Genomic DNA, 27269 nt, shown 5'->3' with positions numbered 1-27269 from the left:
TTGTGCTTTCACCTTATGTGTGAAGTTATCTCATAGCCAGCTCTGTGCTGGGGTTGACATTAAGTGTCAAGGGAATTCTCAGAGAAAAGACCATATTTGTCATGCTTGTGAGATCCATCGTACTTCTCTTTGGCCTGGACAGACCTGCAGAGTACTTTCTTCCATCGCATCTGACTCAGGTTGTTCACTGAATCCTGGGTCTTGGTCTGAGTTTTGTATTGTACTGATGTGAACTATTTCCTCCTCACCTGTAGAATGGGAAGGATAATACCTGCCTCATAAGATGTTGTGAGGGTTAAATGACAGCATGGTTTGCAAAAAGGCTTTATGATCTGCGGAATAATGTCCATATATTAAGTATTATTATTGTTACTTTTGAGTGCTTGCTTACCATACTTCATATAGTTGATTACATCAAAATGCAAATTTGTTAAACTATAACAATTGAACATATTTTAACGTATTATAAAATATAAGACATTGGTATTAACACATGTAACCAGTGTATACTTAATTTCTTGAATATATTAAACTTATCAAATATTATAAATTGATAGCATTGCCTAGTACTTCAGTATTTTTATGTCATTTAGCTATAATTTCAAGTCTGATTCAAACTGATTATCTTACTATATATACTTAATGAATTTTAAGAGAATTCAAAGAACTTAGATTTCATCTGATTTATTATTTGGGGTTTTCATGAAGAAATTTACAAATATGACAGGTCTGCAAATGACAGATTTTACACACTTGGCCATTACATCAGTGACTGAAGAGCAGAGGTTTTGTTTGGACTCCAGGCATGCAGGGTAAGCAGACATTATTTTCCCCCTCTCTAGAGTTCTTGGCCTTGGAAATTTAATATCTACTTTAACCTTAAACACAGAGTTGCTGAAAATTGTGTAAGTCAAACATCAAAGGTGTTTAGAACCTAGAGACTTGTTATTATCTGTGATTATTTTAGGTGTTAGTCAAATCAAATTGAAATGTGGCTAATGCATGGATAGGGATTAAGAGCTTTGAAGGCTGTAAGCAGTGAAGGAAGGAAAAACACTTTTCAGTGGCTCATTTACTGTCATTGGCGTGTTTCTGAACAGTTGAAAGCTGATGAGTGTGCAGCTGTACCAAAGGATCCTGCGTGCAGGAGGAGTAAGCATTTTGTAGAAATCTGTAGGGAACTGTTTTGAGAAGTGAATGGGAAGCCCTTAGAGCTGAAAGTAGCTTAGAGAGCATCTCATTTATTCTTTTCATTTTATAGATCAGAAAATTGAAGCCCAGACAGGGAGGTTATGACTTCAAGGTCGTAGTTGGTGGCAACGCTCAGATGTGGACCCAGGCTTCTGACTCCTGTTGCATTTCCAAGTGAGATGGTTTTTGTAAGATTTTTATATCTGGAACATTTTAAAATTGGTTATCTATAGGATGATGCTACAGTGTGGAGATTTCTAATGCAGTTTGCATGTGTAAGAGGAGCATCAGAGAGAGATTCTGCCCCAGCTGAAAAGCCAATATCTTTTTCTCACTGACCTGTGCCCACCCAAATAAGGTGAGGGTGAGAATCACTGGGTTTCTGGGAAAGGCTGGAATGACCATAGTCAAGAGAGAATATAGGCCAGGTGCGGTGGCTCACGCCTGTAATCTCAGCACTTTGGGAAGCCAAGGTGTGTGGATCATCTGAGGTCAGGAGTTTGAGAACAGCATGGCCAACATGGAGAAACCCTGTCTCTACTAAAAATGCAAAAATTAGCCAGGCATGGTGGCATATGCCTATAATCCCAGCTACCTGGGAGGCTGAGGCAGGGGAGTTGTTTGAACCTGAGAGGCGGTAATTGCAGCAAGCCAAGATCATACCATTGCACTCCAGCTTGGGCAACAAGAGTGAAACTCTTGTCTAAAAAAAAAAGGAAAAGAAAAAAAGAGAGAGAGATAATATATATGTATAAAACAGAGTATTCCTCAGTCATTTTGTAAACTTTTGTTCAACAAAAGAATGAATAGATTGTGTTGCATAAACTTCAGATAGAGACTGATAGAATATCAAACCCAGATATCCAGGGATTAAGAATTTCAAATGCAAGTAGTCATGTGGAAGAAACATTCTGGGGCACTGACAGGCCCTCCTATCCCAGCCACAGAAGGCTACTTACTGCCCACCGGAGCTTCTGCAGGGCCTGGTAATTATGGACATCACAGTTCTATGCCACTTTTTGGAATTCATCCAGAGAAAGAATTGAGACAGAGCATCCCAGATGAACCCAAGTAGGGGTGACTTATAGTTCCCTGGTTAATTCCTGGAGGGGGTCCTGAATAACAGGCTCTTGGATCATGCAAAGGATGTAGAGTAATAAAGGACCTATGATTCATTGACATTGTGGTTGTCGAAGGAGGCACCTTCTAGCCAGAAAATGGAAGATTTCTTTCCAGTGATTCACATGTATTACCCAGAACACTTCGACTTCCTGGAATTTAAAATATAAACTCAAGTCTCTTGGCAGTAACTTTTAAACACTGCAGATCACTGGCTTCTCCTCTCCCCTCTCTTTCCCCCTAAGCCCGATCCTTTAAATAGATAGCAGTATACATAAATGTTAGGTAGCTGTGATGACAAAAAAACTTCAAAATGATGCACAGAGTGTACCTTTTCTTTTCTGTGATACTGATGACACATTCTCGGTCCAGCACATTATAACTATGCAATAGGAAACACAGTTCTTTGGAGAGCTCAGTTAGGGTGAGATGAAAATGTCTATCATGATTCTGTGTCTCATGGCCAGGCAGGATGCAATGACATGGGAATGCAGGGGGCCTAGGGTCTGCCCTAATCTCAGCCCTGTGTGTGCTTCTGTGAGTGAGGGAACAAAGTACCTGCCTAGCAAGCTGTGGCCTGGGCGGTGACAGCTACGTTTTGCTTGCTTCCCTCTCCTAGGTGAGCAGTATGCTTGCTGCTGTGGTTCTGCAACTCAAGGGTGTCCTATCACAAAGAATGAAAAATATGGGTCCTTTCAGCGTAGAGATGACTTAATGGTAATAGTCCCTGTGAGCCTTGAGTGCTTGCTTATAAAATCAAGGTCCAGCCAATCCCCCAGCCACTACACTGAGCTCTTGAGTTTGACTTACCCAAAAAGCTGTCACCTCTTATACTTCCTGTCTAGCACCTTTGAAAGATAGCATCACTGCCTCCACTTCCAGAACAGAATTTCTGTTCTTCCTCTCTTCTATTTCTGATTCTTTGTGTCCAATTCATTCAACTCTGAAAATAATACTTTCAAATAACATCCAGAAAGTCTGGTGATTGTGCTTCTAACCCCTACCCTCCCCAAACCTAGTGAAGCTGCTTATTTCTTTGCCTCTTGGATCTGTGGGTGGTCCTGTTTAGGCTTCTTTAGTTTCGTATGTGATCATCTTCAGGATTATTAGAGAAGAATTCCCAGATTAAAAATATGGTGAAAGATTTGATTTGGAGCTGGAAAGAAAGGAAAAGTAATGTTTACTGAGTACCTTCTGTGTGCTCAACTTAGTTTTAGCCATTGTCACATGCTATTTTTCTTCATCCCGAGAACAATGGATATATTATTTCCATATACTGATTAGAAATCTGAGGGCTAGCAAATTTATTTTATTTTATTTTATTTATTTTTGAGATGCAGTCTCGCTCTGTCGCCGAGGCTGGAGTGCAGTGGCACAGTCTCTGCTCACTGCAACCTCCACCTCCTGGGCTCAAGCAATTTTTCTGCCTCAGCCACTCGACCTGGGATTATAGGCACCTGCCACCACACCTGGCTGATTTCTTTATTTTTAGTAGAGATGGGGTTTCACCATGTTGGCCAGGGGCTGGTCTCGAACTCCTGACCTCAAGTGATCCACCCACATCGGCCTCCCAAAGTGCTGGGATAACAGGTATGAGCCACCGCGCCCAGCCTCAAATTTAAATAGAATATTCAATCCAGAGAAAGAATTCAACTGTAAAAATAATAATTATGAGCAATTTCCATTTCTGTAGCCACAAAGAGAAAATTTATTAGGGGCTTGAGGAGACTTGCACCCTTTTAATTGTTGGTGGATGAATCGCAAAACTTGAATTTAATGGAATCCAAGTGCCTTGGACTGCTTTTGAGCAGGTCATTTATGTGGTTAGAGCAACGCTGCTTCCAAGGGAATGTTTTGATTGATTGTGTCAGCGTCCTTGGGTGGCCCTTCCAGGAGCTTGAATGCCTGTGTAAGTTTGATTTCCTCTGGCTAGTTTCTAAGCTTCTACAGATGAGGTACCACATCTTCTCTCTGTTTTGTTCTTCTAATAATGACTGGTGTAATCAGTATGGAAATTCAGCACAGGTGGGTTGACCTGCTCTAGAAAGAGGCTTTTTCAGCTCTGTTGAGAGTCACTAGATATTACAGACAAGTACTATCAACTAAGTATTTGGGCCTTGTGATTAGTTGCAATTATTTCTGCCTTATTATTACTGGTCATTGTGGTACGAAGTAGATGGAAGGAAGGATTTTATTTTATGTCCTTACATTTTATGTAAAATAGCTCAGGGATGGAAGTTGGATTTTATTTTATGTCCCTACTCTGTCTGTTGCTGACCAGGACAGTATGCTGAGAATTCAGAGACAACATTTAGGCCCAGCAAGAGCTATGATAGGTTAATAATTTTTGTTAGAGGAGAGGAGAGTATAGCACCTACCCTATAGATGCTGCTGTCATGGTTGTTGCCAGCAGCCCAGCAGTTATCTCAATGAAGACTGGGTCTTTCTCACCCCTCTTGACCACTCCAGAAGTTATTGGGACAATGTGTACACTTTGGAGATAGCATGGTAGACTTTGAGTATTGACTCTGCCATTTATTAATAGTATGCTTCGAGAAGAATACTACATGTCTCAGAATCTCAGTTTTCTTCTGTAACTTGGTATAAACCGATATCATTCACAGGATGGCTATAAAGAGTAGATGACATGATAGCTATAATACCCTATAAAATAGAAATCCAACAATTGTTAGTATCTTTCCTTTTTTTTTTTTTTTTTTTTTTTTTGAGATGGAGTCTCGCTCTGTCTCCCAGGCTGGAGTGCAGTGGTGCGATCTCGGCTTTCTGCAACCTCCCAACCTCCACCTCCTGAGTTCAAGCAGTTGTCTGCCTCAGCTTCCCAAGTAGCTGGGATTACAGGTGCCCTCCACCACACCCAGCTAATTTTTTTGTATTTTCAGTAGAGATGGGGTTTCACCATCTTGACCAGGCTGGTCTTTAACTCCTGACCTCATGATCCACCTGTCTTGGCCTCCTAAAGTGCTGGGATTACAGGCATGAGCCACCGCATCCGGCCAGGAAGCTTCTTATAGAGACTTTGCTGTTCTTGCCTTCTGCAAACAAATGAGCACATGAATGAATGGAGAATGTTAATATTAGCATTAAAGTAGATATGTTATTTCCTTCACTTTTGTGTACTAAATTATTAGCTGCAAAGGATTAATATATTTTAATTTATTAACAAAGAAAGTGGAAACTTTTCAGCAGGTTTATAGTGGGCATATTAAAGAACCTGCATTTTAGGCTAAACATTCATGATCGCTTTTGTTGATGATCAGTCTTAGGAATTATGAATCATTTGGTTAGTTAGTAAATAAATGAGAAATACAGTTCTCATCTAACTCTGCATTTATCCCTCATGGCTTTTGAATTGTTTCTTTCAGATGGGAACCGAGTGACTTGCCAAAAGTGGGCATGCTTGCTAGCATTTCGTGATAGCTTCACACGAGCTTGAGAAGCACGTGCTGAGGAACTTTCTTGACACTCATCAGTTTTAGAATAGACTGACATCCATAGATAAATAATTTCTGTGTTTTGTCTTCCTCAAAAGAGCAAATTTGGAGGGAGAAAGCTGTATCATCTTAACTACCCTTTTGTGGCTGAAGTGTTGAATCTGCGGTACTAGAATAAAGAATGAAGTTTTTTGGCCGGGTGCGGTGGCTCAAGCCTGTAATCCCAGCACTTTGGGAGGCCGAGACGGGCGGATCACGAGGTCAGGAGATCGAGACCATCCTGGCGAACACGGTGAAACCCCGTCTCTACTAAAAATACAAAAACTAGCCGGGCGACGTGGCGGGCGCCTGTAGTCCCAGCTACTCGGGAGGCTGAGGCAGGAGAATGGCGTAAACCCGGGAGGCGGAGCTTGCAGTGAGCTGAGATCCGGCCACTGCACTCCAGCCTGGGCGACAGAGCGAGACTCCGCCTCAAAAAAAAAAAAAAATAAAAAATAAAATAAAATAAAATAAAATAAAATAAAAAAATAAAATAAAATAAAATAAAATAAAAAAATAAAATAAAAATTAGTTCTTCCCTAATCATTATTTTTCTTGTTTGCTTTAGGAATTCTGAATGGATGTCATGACTGTATATCTAATAATTACTTAGGAAATCCTCTCAATCTCTGGGCATGGAGTATGGGCTATGAAAACCAAAATTTTCCATTTTAATCATAAAAACTCTGACCATTTTTATGCTAATGGTGAAAGCAGAAACTTTGTTCTTGCCCTCAAATCAAGTTTAAGCTTTCCTGTTGATTACACATATCCTTGACAAGATTCACCCTCTTTCACCTGCCTGGTTATTGATCAACTCATGAGCAGATGGAAGATCTAAGCATAAATCACTCATGAGGATGATGAATAATCTGTAAGTTTATTCACATGTATACCCTTGCTTATCCAGTGATAGTAGAAGCTTCAATATTTGAGAAGGGGATTAATGACATACTTTATTATTGTTTCTTGTTCTTTTTGTTAAAGGGAATGAACAATATAAGTGAATAATTAATTGAGTTTTTAGAAAGGGTTCAGAAAAGACCTGCCAGATACAGATAGGAACACTTGTCATTAAACCCATGGCCAGCAGACATTGCACAGGTGTGTGTTAGAAGCAAAGGCAAAGGGCTTTGGGAAAGAGAGTAATAAAGTGTTCCTTTTAGATCTGAGAAATAGGAAGCTTTAAGAGGCTGGCTTTATTTATTTATTTATTTATTGAAACAGGGCCTCACTCCATCACCCAGGCTACAATGCAGTGACCTGATCTCGGCTCACTGCAACTTCTGCCCCCTGGGCTCAAGTGATCTTCCCACGTCAGCCTCCCAGGTGGCTGGGACTACAGGTGTGTGCCACCACGCCTGGCTAATTGTATTTTTTATAGAAACACGGTTTTGCCATGTTGCCTAGGCTGGTCTCGAACTCCTGGGCTCAAGTGATCCGCTTGCCACGGCCTCCCAAAGTGCTGGGATTACAGGTGTGAGCTACCACACCCGGCCTTTAAGAGGCTTTAAATTGTCACTTGACATTGGTAATATTCCAGTATGCTAGGAATGATGGCAAGAGTACAAAATATGGTCCTTAAAATTATTCTGGACATGATATTAAATGTGGTAAGACTATTGGAGACTGTGACTGAGGTGGCAGAGCTGTTCAATCTTTTGATAATTGCCATGATCTTATGGTAGAAAAAGCACTGGAAGCAAGGGTAGGTAGGGTAGGATGATGAAAAATGGCTTAAAGGATACAAACATGCAGTTATTAGGTAGAAGGAATCAATTGAATGTATGATAGCAGAGTAGAGTGACTAGAGTTAGCAAAAATGTATTACACTTAGTTGCTGGACACCCTAAATACCCTGACTTGATCATTATGTGTTATATATATGTAACAGAATTTTATATGTACTCATATATTTGTATAAATAAAAGAAGCAGCACCTAGATTTTAGGACTTTCAAATGAAACATGTAAGGTTTGGGGGAGAAAAAGAAACTAATAAGTTAACCTATGTGAAAATCATTGATTTCTAGTTAATAAAGATTTGATAATTGTTTCAGAAATAGACTAGAATGGCCATATCATTAACTAGGTCATAATTTTATAGAAAAAAGCTTATTTCATGTCTCTCCTTCTTATCATAGTGCTCTCTCCAGAAAAGATGCTCGGAGAAAACAGGTGTATTGATTCTTCATTTTTTTTCTCTCAATATGTCTAGTAAAAGTCAGGGCACACACTCATTATAAGAACAATGATTATTAAGTTGACTTGTTCATTAAGATTAAGAATAATGGACCGGATGCCGTGGCTCATGCCTGTAATCCCAGCACTTTGGGAGGCTGAGGTGGGCATATCACGAGTTCAGGAGTTCGAGACTAGCCTGGCCAACATGGTGAAACTCCGTCTCTACTAAAAATACAAAAATTAGCCAGGTGTGGTGGTGCACACCTGTAATCCCAGCTACTTGGGAGGCTGAGGCAGGAAAATTGCTTGAACCTGGAAGGTGGAGGTTGCAGTGAGCTGATGTTGTGCCACTGCACTCCAGCCTGGGCGACAGGGTGAGACTCCATCTCAAAAAAAAAAAAAAAAAAGATTAAGAATAATGGCCCAACTATGAATAAATCTGAAATTTGGTTCCCATACCAGGAACCAAAAGAGCATTAATGATACTGGGTATATATTATTTCCTTAAGATGTGTTTAGGATGTGGGCATATGTTGCTAATGCTTATTTATAGTCTTTTAGTCTATGCTTTGACTTTTTGCAAGATCTACAAATAAATATTTCCAATTATAGGAAAAAAGCATCAGCTGGGCGCGGTGGCTCATGCCTGTAATCCCAGTACTTTGGGAGGCCAAGGCAGGCGGATCACGAGGTCAGGAGATCAGGACCATCCTGGCTAACATGGTGAAACGCCATCTCTACTAATAAAACACAAAAAATTATTGGGGCGCGGTGGCGGGTGCCTATAGTCCCAGCTACTTGGGAGGCTGAGGCAGGAGAGTGGTGTGAACCCGGGAGGTGGAGCTTGCAGTGAGCTGAGATAGCGCCGCTATACTCCAGCCTGGGCAACAGAGTAAGACTCCGTCTCAAACAAAACAAAACAAAACAAAAAGCATCATTACTTATTTTGATGTCATTTGGAATAAAAAATGACCCAAAAAGCTCTGCAGGGAAAAATACTCTTAATTGATCTGTGTATAAACCCAGAGAAAGTTTAACTTTGAGTCTTTTGGCCTCTGTCAGGAGACTGGAGAGTTGGCTCCACTGAGATTCATTCCAACGATTGACAACATTTGTCACTTACTTAGGGCATTCCCAGCAGTTTTCTAGGTGCTGATGAGAAGATATGCACCTTTGAAGTTTGCATACAGACAGTTTCCGTGTGATGTATATTTGTGCACATGGGTGCTGAGAAGCAGGTCCTCCTGAACCTTCAGGGAGGATTCAAAAGGAGGCCTCACTTAGAGCAAGTACGTAGAGTGGTCGTGAGTCCCAAAATCGAGAGAAGGAAGAGTGGGAAGAGGAATTCTTTCAGAATCTAGCCAGGAGGATGGCGTGTGCATTAGTATGCATCCAAGATAGGGAGTGTGGTATGTTCCAGAATCACAGATCATTCAGTTTCATGGTCTAAATGGAGAGTCATAGAAAAATCCTGTAGGGAAGTGAACTGATTGGTTGAGTATGCAAATCAGAGTGTCCCTCCTGGCTATGGTATGAAGAGAGCATATTGGAGGGATTCTGAAAAGAGGTGGAGGGACTATTGAGAAGCCTCTGCCGTAGTCTGCGAATGATATAATAGCTTGAACTTGGACAAAGGCATTGAGGAACGGAGAAAAAGAAATAGGAGAGATGCTGAAGAGAGAGAAGCCGTAGTACTTAGCTACAATTGACTTTGAGTTATGGAACAGAGAAGAATCTAGGCTTCGATGTTTATGGTTCATAAGGAATAGTCTTTAAAATTTAATAGATTATAGGACCATAAAAACTTAGAACTGAGAAAGCAATTATATATCAGTTAGGCCTTTCATGTTACCGACTAGAAGAACATGTTGCAGAGAGCCGCACTGAATTGCTCAACTTTATTTAGCTTTGCGATGCAGACCTACAACAGAACTGAGATCTCTTGTCTCCCAGTACAGGGACCTTCTGATACACTAGACTTTAAACTTGGACAGTAAACTGTCTATGGAAAAGGTGATTTTGTTACACCCAGGAATTTATCATCATCATCATTATTATCATTATTTTAGCGGAGTCTCTTTCATAATGAACATAATGGACTTAGATAATGTAAATCACCTAGTAAAGTTTGCTTAAATGCATCAGTTCCATGAAGAGAAGGAGTACAGTTTTAGAAGCGAATTGGTGAAAATGCTTTATTCCAAATAGCTTGTGAAAACAAGGATTTAAAAGCCGGTAGGTTTCCAGCCTTGATGGTATCGAGCCTATTAGTAGAATTAAGGTGTAAAATGCCTTCTTCTTTCCCCATTAGCTTTTCAAGTTTCTAATTCAGTTTTGGAAGTTACCTCTTCCATCATAGCCTAACTTTAAAAGTAGATACACACCCTCTATGAGTAATATATGTTTTTTTTTCTTGTTTGGATCAGATCTGCTATAAATTATAAAACTTTATGTTGAGATCAATTTGGTAAATTTATTAGTTTATAAGAATTAGATAAGTGATTGTATTTTGTAAAAATATTTCATTATATATTAGTTAAAAATGATACATATAAAATGTATGGTACATTTTAATTCTGAATTAAAACCTCCTCATAGGGTTGCCTTAACTTCAGTATCTAGTCATAAAAGGAAAGGAGAAAGAGTAACGGGAGGAATACTAGGGAAAAGTTGCTGAAATTCTTCTTTGTACACCCAAGTAGTTTCTCTGATGATACTTGGTTTATTTAGGAGAATTGCCAGAAGGATTTAGAAATGTTTCTAGTCCTTATTAATGATGGTAGTTTTAATTTACTTTTCTTCCATGTCTCTGATTCTTATCCTGTACAGAATCTAGACCTCCAATTGTTTTATTGTGGTAACTGAGTATTAGTGTATACACAAGGATGTTTCAAAAGTCAGCTTAGTCTAATTCTGAGCTACATCTCGAGAGAGTTAATTAGAAACATACTCATGGGCCAATACTGAGGTTTAGAAAGAATTATCTTAAGGAAGTCAGTTTTGATACATATTGTCTTGATTTAATGGAATGTTCCAGATTCAGGAAATATACATGGAGCCCTGAGGAATGAATAGGCATATTTTAATAACCTGAACTTGACATATCAAGTTATTTAAGTTAAATGGAAGGAGACATGTTGGCTCATCTCATCAGTCAATAATGAATCACGTGGCTCTGAATAGCTTTAGCATTTGACTCTGGAAAGCTCTGCTGTGTGATTTTAAGCAGTGTGCAGTAGAAACTCCAAAATTACCTCCATGTAACCGGCTTTCCAAATTAGCCAACACCCTGTACTCCCTTTTAAAAATATGCTGACTGATGCCCATGGTGTGCCGAATACTCCTGGCTGAGAGCAACTCCTGGGTTGACCCCACACATGACACCACCCAGATCTGAGTTTTGTTTCTACTAAGAGTCATTTCTTTTGTCCCTGCCTGAAATTGCATTATTTAATTAAATGTTATGTAAACTGATAAAAAAGTGAGTGCCAAAAAAAGAATTATTTGTATGAAAAGATGAATAATTTGGAAAGAATCAATAAAAGTGAATCTCTAATATGATATTGACTGCTGATTGAGGGTTAGGCAAGACAATATTAAAACTTTGGAAAGAAGCTGGCTCACGCCTGTAATCCCAGCACTTTGGGAGGCCAAGACGGGCAGATCACGAGGTCAGAAGATCGAGACCATCCTGGCTAGCACAGTGAAACCCTGTCTCTACTAAAAATACAAAAAAAAAAAAGAGATGCAGGGCATGTTGGTGGGTGCCTGTAGTCCCAGCTGCTCGGGAGGCTGAGGCAGGAGAATGGCGTAAACCCGGGAGGCGGAGCTTGCAGTGAGCCAACATTGCACCACTGCACTCCAGCCTGGGAGACAGAGCGAGACTCCGTCTCAAAAAAACAAAAAACAAAAAACAAAATTTTGGAAAGCAAATTATAAAAACCAGGAATTTGGCATTCAAACAACTTCCCAATTTAAAAAAGTTTCATAAAAGGCTGATTTGTTCATTCAAAAAAAAAAAAAAACACCCACGTATTAGGTACCTACCATATATTAAGTATTTTGCTAAGCTCTAGGGATGAGCAGCTGAAAAAGACAAGGTCCAAAAATGATTTCTTTCTTTCTTTCTGGAACTCATATGCTTTTGGAGGGGTCAGATGTGAACCCAGACAATTAGAATTCTGTCTGTTCTGCACACATGCATTTGTTGCTTTAAGAGCATGTGGCAGGGAGTGGGAGCTTCCAGCTTTGCCCTGGCATCTTCTGGAATGGCCTTAGGAAAGAGGTCATGCTTAAGCAGAGGTGTGGGTGGAAGTAATAAGGTGGGGAGGTGGGTCGGGATGAAGAGGAAAGAGCCTGTATAGAACCCTGTGTGTGGGCGAATGTGAAGTGGTCAGAAGAGTCCAAGTGTTTGGGATGACTGAAACTAAAAAGAACATGATAACAGCAGTAGGGAGAGATGAGACTGGATAGGTTGCAAGAACTAGATCAAGAAGAGCCCTTCTGCCATGATTTGGTTTAGATTTCTTCCACTGGTATAGAGAATCTGAATTAGTGAAGCAGGAAATTGATGGGTGTGGCTTTCAGCTCAAATGAATCTGAATCTTAGAGGGAATGATCCAGTTAGAAACTATTTGAGGACCTTTTTGCTACCATCGAAATTTGTGATAATATCTAAAAACCACCATCTAGCTCCTGTTAGATATTCCTATCACTCTATACATAGTTGTAAGAACAGAAAATGGAGGCTGAGCACAGTGGCTCATGCCTGCCATCTCCACACCTTGGGAAGCTGAGGCGGGAGGATCGCTTGAGGCGAGGAATTTGAGACCAGCCTGGGTAACACAGCGTGACACATCTCTACAAAAATTAAAAAAGAAAATTAGCCAGGCTTAGTGGCACATGCCTGTAGTCCTAGCTACTTGGGAGGCTGAGATAGGAGGATCACTTGAACCCAGGAGTTTGAGGCTACAGTGAACTATGATGATGCTACCACTGCACTCCAGCCTGAGGAACAAAGTGACAAAGTGAGACCCTGTCTTTGTCTCAAAAAAAAAGGAAAATGGGTGTTGTGTAAAATAAGCAATCTGGATTTTTAATCTATCAGACTATAAAAATGAAACTTGTGATGTTGTCTTACAAATTTTTAATATTTAGTATTTGTGAAGATCCATTTGAAACCAATCAGTATTTGGGATTGTGTACCCACCAGAGGCCAGGAGGCCTCGAAAACTAGTTTTCCCTGGATGATTTTGTGTTACATGGAGATTTAAAGGTCACAGTCCACCTGGCCTTTTTAGCATGTTAGAAAAAAAAAAAAAAAAAAGGCCTCAGGAGCCTGTTTTCTTGCCTAAGGGTTTTCCGGTTATGGTATCTAGAAGATCTGAGGCCCAGCTTCTCAAGTGTCCATCTCTCCCACAGCTACACAGGCTGTTATGTGTGCTTTGGGATGGTTAATTTCCAAGTCATGGTGATTTTGACACCTTGCGCTGCATCCAGCCTCGCCTGCCTATATGCTGCCAGTGGCAGTTTGCTGCTCAGAAGAGAGGACTAAAAGGGATCCGTGCCCTTTAAAAGAAATAAAAGACCAGGATAGAAAAAAGAAGCCTTGGCTGTGGTAGCAGAGTTAGGGGGGAGCCATGGGAAAGTAATGATCCATGAAGGGTGGGAATAAAAAGGAGTTGTAGTCGGGCCTTGCAGATTTTTGTTTATAGTAGTGGTTCCCAAACATTGTCCACCCAGAATTTATTCCTTTTGGCATCTGCCGGAATTTTATAGACCCCATTTCATTTTATTGCCCAGTGTGTTTCTTTCATGTCCCATGGGGAACGTTTCTCTGCTTTTGTGTGAGTCCTAGAAGGTCTCCATGCCCTTCTTTAGCCTGCATTCTTCCTCTGCTCTTCCATTCCTAACTCCACCCGAAACTGCCACATTTTATTTTTCTTTTCCACCACATTATGTCTCTCTCCCCCTTTGAAGCCTTCTGTTCAAAATAGCTGCTTATCTTTAAAAAATAGGAAAGGAAGTTTTATTTAATAACTAGTATTAAGATATTTAGATAACAGTTGGAAGCAAAATGTGTTATAATCTGTACTTAATACACTGGATAAAAGCTCCGGATGGAATGAGTTAAATAATTAAGCAAGAAAGAGAAGAAAATAAAATATCAGCATGAAATAGATAACTTATCAGATACTTGGAGGGGTAGTAGCTTTTAAAGAATTAAAACCATAGAACATATAATAGAGAACAGCACTTACAAACTTAAGTATAGAAAAACAGCAAACAAAATTTGTGTAATACAGACAAAAATAAACAGGAAATAGAGTGACAAAGGTGTTTTCATCGATAGGACAAATAGAATCTTAAAATTTATTATCCATAAAAACCATCATGAGAGTAATTTAAAGAGCATTAACATTCTAAGAGATAGGTAAAATATATGAATAAAAAGATAGCTCAAACAAGAAGTAAAAGCAGTAAACAGATATGTGGGAAAATGTTCAAAATCTTTAGTAAAGACATGCAAAATCAGCATTGTGGTAATGTAATCAGATAGTAAGAAAAATATTCATAGCTCAGAAGTTATCTTGCAACTAGTAAATTGGTAAAAATATTTAGAAATAAAATCCAATTTTGACAACATGTTAATTAATCAATCTATTTATTTATATGTTTTTTGAGACGGAGTCTCGCTCTGTCACCCAGGTTGGAGTGAAGTAGTTCTATCTTGGCTTACTGCAAGCTCTGCCTCCCAGTTCACACCATTCTCTTGCCTCAGCTTCCCGAGTAGCTGGGACTACAGGCGCCCACCACCACGCCCAGCTAGTTTTTTGTATTTTTAGTAGAGATGGGGTTTCACCGTGTTAGCCAGGATGGTCTCGATCTCCTGACTTGGTCATCTGCCCACCTCGGCCTCCCAAAGCATTGGGATTACAGGCGTGAGCCCCCACGCCTGGCTGACAACATGTTAATTTAATATATTAATATAGTGCTATTGAGTTATTGATTGACATACTCTTTTTGGAAATTCATCTGTTGATATACTTAGAAATTCAACAGCCCAGCACTCACTTTTAGAGAAAGTAGTGAAGGAAATAATCTACAGTCTAGTTCATGACCTGACCGGCTGTAAGTATACGCACATCCCTCTTGTTGCTGATATGCTGGCTTGCTTTCCCTTTTTTATGTTCCCATTGCACCCTGCCATAATAATTACAAAGTTGATGAGGATGGCTAACATTTGCTGAGTGCCTACTATGTGCTGAGTTCTGTGTGCTTTGAATATATGAATTCATTCAGGTCACACAACAGCCATATGAGCTGGATACAATTATTTTTCTCATTTTACAGGTGAAGAAGTGGGTTGGGAAAACATTAAATAACTTACCCAATGTCCTGCCAATAAGAAATAATGAAGTTGGGATTCAAACCCCTGGAGATCTGATTCCAGGCTCTTGCTCTTAATGTCTATGCTCTGTATTCTCCCCATGGTGAGACAGTTACATTAATGTAATTGACTCAGGTTATATTTTCTTGTTTGCTGTATCTCCTAGCACATTGCCTTGCGTACTAAGCAATTCGTAAATATTAACTGAATGCATGAGAAAATAATTACTAAGAATAAAACTTTGTGCTTGTGGAAGATGTTCTTTGGAGCTTTATCTCTAATAGTTAAAAAATGCAGACAAGGCTGGGCATGGTGGCTCACACCTGTAATCCCAGCACTTTGCAGGGCTGAGGTGGGCACATCACTTGAGGTCAGGAGTTTGAGACCAGCCTGGCCAACATGGTGAAACTCTGCCTGTACTAAAAATACAAAAATTAGTTGGGAGTGGTGGTGGGTGCCTATAATTCCAGCTACTTGGGAGGCCGAGGCAGGAGAATGGCTTGAACTTGGGAGATGGAGGTTGCAGTGAGCCGAGATCGCACCACTACACTATAGCCTGAGTGACAGAGTAAGACCCTGTCTAAAAAAAAAGGAAAGAAACGCAGACAAGCTAAGCGCAATAGAGGAATGGCTGTATACTTTACCATCTGCCAATGGAATATTATACAGCTACTAAAATCAACCATTAAGGCTCTGTAGCAATACATGGCATATGTAGCAATACATGGCACATGGCACTACATAGCCAATGCGAAGGCTATGTAGTAAGAAAAGAATGCAAATGTAAACTGTAGTGATTACACTGTAATCTGAACATCCCTCTAGGCTTTACAAATTTGTGGGTATAGGTAATGTGATGATCAAATCACATTACACTAGCCCAAGCCCTTGCTTGCTTACCTGCACCCCTCTGCACCCCTGCAAGTGTTTCTGATGATCCCCAAGGGCTGCTCCAAAGCCCCCTGAATTACAGGGATGGAAAAGAACCTGTGGATTGTGTCCCCCAGCCACCTCATTTTTGCAGGTGGAGACACTGTAGTCTACATAGTGATTTTGAAGTTTTTGAAGATTGTTGCCAAAGGAGACCTCAATCTCAAGGCGTTTGGTGTTTCTCCAGCCAACAAATGTTGCTGCGTTTTTCCTAAGGGTGACAGAGCCTTGAGGTTTAGGAAACATTAGGAGAGAGCGACAATGACAGCATCTGTGATGAAGAATGTGAAGTGGAATTTTATGACATGCCTGATATATGGAGCTCCTTAGGTTATGCAAAGTGTAAAACTAGATCAAATGAGATAGCGCACAGCAATGGTGAGGCTGATGATAAATGAACAGGAAGCTATAAACGAAGTTGAGATGATGAATGGCCTCATCCCATCTGGTGTATGTGACAGCGCTTCGTATCTCCTCGGTTATAAACAGAACATGGTATTGAAGCATTCACTAATGCCCACCAGCATTAAAAATTCGATTCGTAGTATTTTTGGAATTGTTGTTTGCATTAAGGTTGATCTTTTGCACTTATTGAAATCTGCATTTACTTTAACATTAACTTCGTATACCTAGTATTTGATAGGTGGGGATGGAATGAAAATGGTCTTACTAATTTTCAAAGCAGGTAACAAAAAGAGTAATGTCCTATTCGCTTGAATGAACTAAACCAATGGTTAAAACAGTCTTTAAAGTCAGTGATACTTGGATGGTATCTCACCACCATGTTGGTTTGTTGATGATAATAGCCTTGGAGTTCTGAGGTTAGATCCTATGGAGGAACTTCCTTGTAATGATGTCTCTCCCACCCCCAACATTTTTGTAGGTATTAATTAGTAAGTTTCGACATCTTCTGGCATGCTTTGTTTTCCTTTTTTCTTTTTCTTCTTTAGAAGACGGGGTCTCACTGGGTTGCCAAAGCTGGTAACAAACTCCTTGTTTCAAGTGATCCTCCCACCTTGGCCTCCTACAGTGCTGGGACTTCGGGCATGAGCCACCGTGCCTGGCCCCCAGCATGCTTTTATTTGCTGTTTTAAAAAAGTCACCTCTTTGTCTAGAGCAAGCTTGTCCAACCCCAGCCCATGGACTGCATGTGGCCCAGGATGGCTTTGAATGTGGCCCAGCACAAATTTGCAAACTTTCTTAAAACATTATGAGATCTTTCTGTGATTTTTTTTAAAGCTCATCAGCTATCGTAAGTGTTAGTGTATGTAATGTGTGGCTCATGACCGTTCTTCTTCCAGTGTGGCTCAGGGAAGCCAAAAGATTGGAAACCCCTTGTCTAGAGTTTAAAACTAATGGTTACTATTAATATTTGTGAAGTCTTTTCGTTCTTGTGATATATAAAATAGAAAACACCTTCATTATAAAAGAATGAAACGATAATGTATTTTTACATCTGGTGTCAAATAAATGCATATATTCTTAAAAAAAATAAAAATAAAAAAACCCAAAGAGATGCACACTGATGTGGAGTGCTGGGTGCGTCTTTTTTAAAGCATTTTAAAGCATTTTCTCTTTGGAACTCTGTTTTGTCTTTTGAATTTACTATGGAGAATACTAGTCTCTTCTCTCACATGTAAAAGAAAATCCCCATACCTTCCTAATGATTATATATTTAGTGAGTTTTAAATTAAAACTTTTAGAAATTTAACTAGAATCTCGCTAACTGAATTAATTATTCAAAAATGTAAAATAAGATTTAAAAACCCAAAGTGAAGTGTCCGCTGCACATTGAAAGCGTATCCAATGGAATATCCTGCAGCTATCCTTGTTTTTCCCTGGTTCTGTCTCCTGTGATTCAGATTGCCTGGGTCCTAAGTTTTAATTTATCATTTATATTCTTTGTGTTTTACTCTGTCTACGTTTACAGACTGCCTTATATCCTTATGGAAATGAATAGGAATTTGACCTGCATGTATATCTGAAACCCAGCTTGTCTCCCTTTCTCCCACTTACACTCCAGTCACATTAACTTCCTCCAGCCATGTCAGCTTCCACATCACTCCAACCACATCAGCTTCCTCTCAGTTTTGGAACCTTTCTAAACCACCTCACCTCAAGATCTTTGTTCAAGTTATTTGTTCTTCTGTAAACACTCTTCTGCCAACTTTTCACCTCGCTGGATTCTTTCCCCTTTAGATTCAGCTTAAATCTCACTTCCGTGGACAGGTTGTTCTGGACAACCCTAACTCTGTTTTTTTGATGGAGTCTGAGTCAGTATAAGTTAACAGACAGATAATCAAGAATTGATGATAGGCAGTTTTAGAACACAACAACTATAAATCTCTACATTCCATAGGGAGAAAAACAGTCCACATTCTTCTTTCTTGGTCATGTGTAGGACTAGGCCTTCCTGGTTCCTCTGTTCTAGCTTTAGAAGAAGGTAACTGTCTTCTTGGAGTTCAGCCTTTCTTTCTTCCCCTTGGTGATGCATACTGAATGAAAAGGCAAGCATATAGGTTTGGTTTTGTGTAGCGTGGCATGGTTTTTTGTTTGTTTGTTTGTTTGTTTTGACAGTGTCTCACTCTGTTGTTTAGGCTGGAGTGCAGTGGTGCAATCTCAGCTCACTGCAACCTCTGCCTCCTGGGTTCAAGTGATTCTCATGTCTCAGCCTCCCAAGTAGCTGGGACTACAGGTACATACCACCATGCCTGGCTAAGTTTTGGTATTTTTTTAAAGTGGAGATGGGGGTTTACCTTGTTGGCCAGGCTGGTCTTGAACTCCTGGCCTCAAGTGATCTGCCTGCCTGGGCCTCCCAAAGTGCTGGGATTACAGGTGTGAGTCACCGTGCCCAGCCTAAGTAGCGTAAGTTCTTAAAGTGAGCAATGGTTTGCTGCAGCATTTAATTATTTTATAACATATTTGTTATCCTAAAGCAGAATGGGGGGAGAAATAATGTGGTAACTTAACTTTCTAAAAATATTACTACCCATCACCAACCAGCCCTGCAAGGGATGTCAACAAAAATGCTGAAGGCCGTTAAGGGAATATTATTCTAATCAGAGACAAGTGGGAAAGTCAAATCAAAATCATGTGTGTGTCTGTTCTGCGAAAGAACAGATACAGGTTTTCTTTCAGATGGAGGTTTGTTTTCTCTGCTCTGCCTTTGCCACAATAACTTGAAATGGTCTGTCTGCTGGCACAGAAAGCCAGGGAGTGGGTGGAGTGGCCAGGACCCTGCTGCAGGAAGGTCAGGAACATTCTTAGAGTGCCTTTTGGGAACAAGCAGCAGAAGTATTTTTATAGTCAGCTAAGATAACAGGAAAGAAAGAGGCAGGGTCTACCTTTTTATGGTATAAATTTTTAGAAAATTCAGTTTGCCTGCATTTATATACAAGTCATGAATATTTGTTCATCTAAACAAGGTTCCAATTTGTGGCACAGAATGTGAATATTACTCTGTCAGCCCAATTACTTGAGTACTGTAAGTTGTTTTACAGACCAAAGTGAATGGTGGAATACAACTGAAACGCCTGACTTGTTTAAAACCTCCAGCTTGTTGTTCTTCTGGCATGGATCCTTTTGCTCATTTTGACCTTTTACAGTTGTACCATGAGATACCTTGAGTGACAGTCACAAAATTACACTTTCTGGAGTAACAGGCTAAAGGCCCACGTACCTCTTGTTAATTGTAGTAGTTGCCAGGTGACTCTGTGATGTGATATTGTGAATTATGGCAATAACCAGCAAAGTGTCAAGCTAACAAGGTTATGGAACGTCTCAGCCAGCATTCTACAGTTCACTTTGCTGTAATATTTTCTAAAATATATGCCCCATGGCTAGCCTTGTAACCAGCATACCACAAGCATCTCAAGTCAACCTTCAAGATAACTTACTCTTTTCCTCTTGATGTCCTGAGGTTTTGTAGAACTTGGGCAGCACAGATGATACATCACTAGATGATGTTTTGAGAGTGGCATGAACTTTGGAAACAAAGGAAACTATTCATAGCTGAATCCTAAAGTTTGTAGCTCTATTTTCAATTTGTTTCTTTTATATAAATGACTATATAGGTATAAAAAGACTGCCTGCCACAAAGGGTTCAGTACATACTTATGGAACTGAGACAAAGCTTTATATTGTCATTTAGATTTTAGAAATGCTAGAACTGGAGAATAGATATTTTATTATTCATAAAGGGTTATAAATACTGGACTTTTATTGGTTGAAATAAGTCAAGCAGAAACCATTTCCTTTATAACCAGAGAGACACCGGGTTGTTGGAGTTTAGGGATTATTGCTATATCCACGTATGCTAGTATAGTCCTTGAAACAGCTGTGTGGAAGTTATCTCAGGGGTTTAAAGGTAGATTTAAATGAAACGAATTAAGTTCATGATAGATTTCAAAGTCTACTATTGATACTGGAAATACCTTGTAAAAGTCGATTGGTTACTGTTTCTTTGTTTAAAAAAGGTGGTGTTGGCCGGGCGTGGTGGCTCACACCTGTAATCCCAGCACTTTGAGAGGCCGAGGCAGGCGGATCACAAGGTCAGGAGATCAAGACCATCCTGGCTAACACGGTGAAACCCCGTCTCTACTAAAAATACAAAAAATTAGCTGGCGTGGTGGCGGGTGCCTGTAGTCCCAGCTACCCCAGGAGGCTGAGGCAGGAGAATGGCGTGAATCCAGGAGGTGGAGCTTTCAGTGAGCCGAGACAGTGCCACTGCGCTGCAGCCTGGGCGACAGAGTGAGACTCTGTCTCAAAAAAAAAAAAAAAAAAGGTGTTTTATATACATATATATAAAATATATATTATATAAAAAAATATATATATACATACACACAGACACATATATATGTATGTGTACACAGATACACACATTATATTCTAGTATAGATTGATTATAGGGAGCCCTCACTTTGCATCTTAGTAATCAATTAAAAAATAATGAGTTCTATGACCTTAAGAATTTTTTGCCAAAGCATTAAAAATGTTTTAGTGTAGGTTATCAATATATAGGGAAATCGAAAAAATAGTATGGCTAATATTTATTTAGTACTTGATAATTTAAAATGTTAGAAACATTGAGAGTTAAAATGTTTTATTTCTTTGAGTAAAACTTGGGAATAATTTCAACATGTTTGCTTTTCATTGTATAGCTTATGATATAGAGCATTTCTTTTCTTTTGTGAACCATTGTACTCCTTTTTGAGTTTGGCCAAAATGTTGGAAGCTGTCCCCAAGTTGTGAAGTAGCTGAGAGTTGCTTTAATGTTAATCCCCTTGGGAATCTTCATCCTGTTCATTTTACAGCCGCCTTCCAATTTCTCGTCCAGTGTTGTCACTTCGTATTTCTTTGCTGCAGTTTCTTTTTTGTTGGCTCATACTGTCTTTCGATTATCCACTTGTGTAAAATGTCCCGTGATTTTTATCCCTCTGAGATGAGGAGACAGCAGAACTCTCTGCTTTGCTGTTTGTGCCTGAACTGAATACGGGATGTGCAGGGGCCAATCACCAGCAGGCTTTGAAAGAAGTGACATGATTGGTCATTGATCGTGGTCCACATCTGTTATTCACATCATGATTTGGGAACCCAAGAGCTAGCAGTGAAGTTTGTATTTGCTGCAGTTACTCAGTTAGTATACCGTGGTAACTGAGGTCTGAACCACATCGTTGGAGGACTGGTATTATTTAACTAAAGTATGGTAACGGAAATTCATGCGTATTGGAACCATACCAAGTGAGGAGTGCCTGTATTCCAGTTATAGATTATCTGTAGTACATTTAAAGCTTGGCCTAGCTCCCTTTGCTTTACCCGTTACACACTGAGCCTGTCCATTGTAGCCAAGCTGTGGTGTAGAAAATCAATTCAGAATTGAACTCAGAGTTTCGAAGTCATTGATTCGATCTTGGAGTCAGCTTTGACTTTCTCTTTTCTTACCCAAGACCTCACAGAGTAGACTGAGCACTAGTGCAAGTATTTTTCAGACCCCATCCAGCATGGGGAGTTTTGACTTGATCTGCAGTCTACACCCTGAAGAAAGTTTCTGGGTTGTCACCTTTGTAATTTTTCCAACTCTGTCCTTCCTCCTCCACTTTCTCCCCTCTTCCTTGTTCCTCCTGTACCCATCATCAGGTTTTACTGATTTTCCCTCTAGCCTTATGTTCCTGCACGTTTCTTTTATTCCTGTTGCCATCATCCTAATTATATGGATTTCAATTGTTGTAATAGTTTCCTAACTGGCTTTCCCACTGTACTCTCTCTCCTTTCCAGCTAATCCCACATGCCATCACCGGAGTAATCTTCCTGAAACACTCTTGCAGCTTCGCTTAATCCTCTGCTTGAAGCCTCCAAAATAACTTACTGATTACAGACTAAAATCCAAAGCCCTTATCAAGCCCATGATAACTTCCTTTGTCGAACACAAGCCTCCTTCTTCGAATTTATTACCTGATCTCTTCCCTTCCCTCAAGAACCCGTAGTTTCAACAACATAGGTTTACTCATTATCTCCCAAATATGCCCACCACCCCTCCTTTCTACACATTGTCTTCCTAAAATGCACTTTTTGATGTTGTCTGGATCTTCACCAGTTTGAAAAACTTATCCTGAATGATCTCTTCTGTGAAGTCTATTTCAACTTCCTAGAAATGTCTTTTCTCCTCTCTGCAGTTCCAAAGGATTTATATTTCATACTTTCCAGTTACCGCTTATTTGCTGATCTGTATTTTTATTTATGTGCTATTTATTTTCTCCATTTAGATTTTAAGTCCTAGATGGGCAGGGACTGAATCTTCTATACCACCAAGAATGGCATTTGACAGAGTGATAGGTATAAATCTATCCCTTCCCTCATTCAGTATTTTCTGGGTTTTTTTTTTTTTTTTAGCATTTCTTCTAGACATTGGGCTATGTGCTAGCAGTAAAACATAACAAGGTAACTTCCCGACCTCACAGAGCTCTGGGTGAGTGAGGCATACAGAGAAGTAGTCAGTTGATTGTAAGATACATGGAATGATGGATAGTGAATCAGATTCATGGAAGCAAGAAGATAAGTGTCAAGCCTAGATGAGGGGCAATGGGAATGCTTCTAGAAGTGAGGTTCAGGCAGAGTCTGAAAGATACATAGGAATCAGGTAGTTGACGGGGGCCGGATGGAAAGAATGTTCCAGGCAGAGGACTCAGTGTGGATAAAGATCTGGAAGGAAGAGCACACTGAGGAACTGAATTAAGTTCCATGTAGCTGTATTGTGGAGAATGAGGTAAGATTCCTAAGTGGTGAGGTTGCAGAGGATCCCTGTAATGGGCAAAAAGTTGACATCTTTGGTGAATGTCCAGGAGAGAGGACTTCCAGGATCAGATGTTTGAGTAGATAAAAAGAGGGAGCAGCACCCAGGTTTTTCTTAAGGATCACTTGGTGGATGGAGGTATTGGAGGAAAGACAATGAGTTCAAGTTTGGACATTGTGAATTTGAGGTGCCTATGAAATATGTGCATGGTGACATATAGTTGTAGACAGTTTGAAGCTTGGAAGAAAGCTTTGACCAGGAAATAAAAATTTGGGTGACATCAGTATATGATAGGATGAAATCATAGAGAAAGAGTGTGTAGAGTCAGTGAAGAAGACTTCAAGACCAAACCTTAACACACATTAGTATATAAAGAACAAGTAAAGAGAACAGAGTCTGCAAAGAATGTTAAGATGGAATAGGCAGGAGGAAGGAGCAAAACAGGTGAGTGAGGTGTCCTGGAAACCAAGGGAAGACTGAAATCCATCCATTGGGTTTAGAAACGTGGAAACCATTCATGACCCTAGTAAGAATAGCTTCTGTGTAGAGGAGGGACAGGGAAAACGTCAACTAGCCCAAGATAGATTGTAGCACACTGAGAAGTCAACAGGCAATTATGGTGGAAAGTTTTGTTATGGAGGAGAGGATTTAAAGAGGGTAGAAGCTCGAAGGAAATGGAGCTGAGGGGCTTTTATTATAATACTGTCTTTGAGCTACTGGAAATCTATGATGTTTAAAGGCTGACAGGAAGAATTCATTAGTGATAAAGAGGCTGACCATAAGCTAAAATAGCCAGAGTTATAACTCCTCTTAAAATTATTTGCCCAGTCTGTCCTGTTATCTTTCAGTATTCTAAATAAGTTAATTCCAGACTAATTTTGGACTTCACTGAGATCTTGTTACACAAGATTGCAAATTCCTGTAAAGTATGATTCAAACTATTCTACTTATTTGTTCTGGGTAGCATTTAGTGTCTTAAACAGAGAAAAATTTCAACAAATATTATTTTTATTACTGTCATTTGTTTCTTTGTTTATTCTTTCAGCAAATATATGTAATTTTTAATTTTTTGTGGGTACATGGTAGGTATATATATTTATGGGGTACACAAGATGTTTTGATACAGGCTTACAATGCGTTATAATCACATCCTGGAGAAGGAGGTGAGCAAATATTTATTTAATGTCCATTGTATGCCAGACATTTTTCTAGGTGTCAAGGATATTAAGGTTACCAGGCCATACCCACTACCAGGCCATACATACCACTTGTTCTTGAGGAGTTTATCATCTAGGGAGTCAGTTAATGAAATAATTATGGATTGAAAATGGTACTTAAAATGGCATGGTGATAGACAATAATCCTGAGTGGCTACTGTATATACTAATCTTTTCCTATGAACTTTTCTTTCCGTTGTTGGAGGGAGAATAATTACAAGCTATTAAAGAGTTAAACGACTTAAGATGGAAAGAAAAAGGTAGTGAGTAACAGAGACTACTTTTGGCATAGTGAGTTTACTCCTCTGTTTACCATTTCTAAAGTTCATGGGACTCTGATGCCTATAATGGGCTGTGTGTTTTGCAGGTTTTGTTGGCTGATCATTCCTTAGCCTCTGAGAGACTAACAGACTCTCCACTTTTTCTCTTTTCCCTTTCAGTAATTTGCCATCTACCATGTATGAATGGTGGCCAGTGCAGTTCAAGGGACAAATGTCAGTGCCCTCCAAATTTCACAGGAAAACTTTGTCAGATCCCAGTCCATGGTGCCAGCGTGCCTAAACTTTATCAGCATTCCCAGCAGCCAGGCAAGGCATTAGGGACGCATGTCATCCATTCTACGCATACCTTGCCTCTGACCGTGACTAACCAGCAAGGAGTCAAAGGTAAGCTTTTTTCTTTCTGCCCATTTGCCAGACCTCTGTTAACCTGCCAAACCCACATAGAAGTCAAGGATCTGCAGATGGCCAGGCCTGGTATTGAAACAGAAAGGAGTACATGATTTGTGGCCTGAGAAATGGCATTAGAGACAGAATGTGGGCCCAGGTATGTAGCTACAGTTCTTTCTAGGCCATAGAGAATTGGTATCTAGGAAAAAAGAAAATAAAAAGGAGCCCATTTTTCTCTAGTGACTGTTACTACCAAGAGCTAATAAATGTGCATGGCACTGTTCTGACAAGGCCTGGGAAATAGGAAGATGAACAAGACAGTGTTCTGGCCCTTACAGCATTAATAAGCTAGTGGATCGCACAGTACCTACTGGTGAACTTCGTAATTAAAGAATGCTTGGTTTTAGTTGTAAACAATCATTTAACCTCACTGGACTTCAATTTGTTCATTTCTAGAGGAAAGTAAACTGGGTCACTTGGAGCTCAAAAATTCTATGACGAATTCGTCCTTTTAAACCTGGCATTTTTATAAATGCACACTTTTGAAAAGGGGGTCATAGAAGTTTACTGGCTCTAATTCTTTAAAACATGAATCCTTGCATCAGGAGATGAGATTTTTGTTTGAAAGCTATAGAACGTAGCTTGTTATAGATAAAAAATAATGCATTTTGGTATTTTGTGTGTGTGTATGTTACAAGAAGCACAAAAATAACAGGTACTGTATTGTTTAAGGGTAAGAGAATTGTGCCTTGTAAAATTGGGTTTTTTCTTTTAATAGAAAAATGTAAATCCTACAATTTTTATGATAGAAATTGTATGAGAAATTCAAAACTAATCAAATGCTTGATCTTTCTGATGAACATTTGATAAAATTTATCTGCTTAGAACAAGCAGGATATATTTCACAGCTTTATGACTTTGGAAAAGAATATTTTAGTCTCATGAATGTGTTACTGTTAAAAGTTTTAATTTCTCTCTATAATTGCAAATTTTAAAAAATATAAATTCAGTCTTAATTTTTATTTTGCATGTGCCCTTAAGAATTTTGATGGCTATGCAGCAAAGTGCTGCACATTATATAAATATGTGTGCATGTATGTTTATAAAATTTACTTTCATGTTTTAAAACTTTTGGTTTGCCTGTTAGTTATTCAGGACTAACAAATTTTCCTCCCAATCTGTTTTAGTGAAATTTCCTCCTAACATAGTCAATATCCATGTGAAACATCCGCCTGAGGCCTCTGTCCAGATACATCAGGTTTCAAGAATCGATGGCCCAACAGGCCAGAAGACAAAAGAAGCTCAACCAGGCCAATCCCAAGTCTCTTACCAAGGCCTTCCTGTCCAGAAGACCCAGACCATACATTCCACATACTCCCACCAGCAGGTCATTCCTCACGTCTACCCCGTGGCTGCGAAGACACAGCTTGGCCGGTGCTTCCAGGAAACCATTGGGTCACAGGTAAGCATCATCACCAAGCCTGCTTTAGTGATGTGTTACAGATATGGTATCATTTTAACAAGAAAGCCAGACTTGATAAAAATGCTGTTTTTAAAAAAGGCTTTAACAAACTATGACTTGTGGCCATATTTTTGTAAATAAAGTTTTATTGCCACACTCATAGCCACACTCATTCATTTACATATTGTCTATGTCCATTTTCATGCTATGACTGCAGAATTAAATAGTTCCAGTAAGAACACATGGTCTGCAGAACCTAAAATATTTACTGTGTGTCTTTTTACAGAAAAATGTTGCCAGTCCCTGATGTACAGAATACATTTATTT

The 27269-nt window shown here is 39.6% G+C and overlaps 1 protein-coding gene across 10 annotated transcripts in view; it reads left to right on the top strand.

Annotated features, from left to right (window-relative positions):
- Positions 1–27269, top strand: part of LTBP1 (latent transforming growth factor beta binding protein 1) — a 479251-nt gene that overhangs the window by 236055 nt on the left and 215927 nt on the right. For all 10 annotated transcript variants that reach the window (XM_033176072.1, XM_033176071.1, XM_033176068.1 and 7 more), the window contains 2 exons: positions 25253–25477; positions 26668–26942. In XM_033176072.1, coding sequence (XP_033031963.1) covers positions 25253–25477; positions 26668–26942 — 500 coding nt within the window. The remainder of the gene's footprint in view (positions 1–25252; positions 25478–26667; positions 26943–27269) is intronic.

The sequence above is a fragment of the Trachypithecus francoisi genome, unplaced genomic scaffold, assembly GCF_009764315.1.
Source record: "Trachypithecus francoisi isolate TF-2019V2 unplaced genomic scaffold, Tfra_2.0 Lachesis_group17, whole genome shotgun sequence".
Classification (NCBI taxonomy): domain Eukaryota; kingdom Metazoa; phylum Chordata; class Mammalia; order Primates; family Cercopithecidae; genus Trachypithecus; species Trachypithecus francoisi.
Note: the sequence above shows the minus strand (reverse complement) of the source record. Positions and strands in the feature narration are given on the sequence as shown.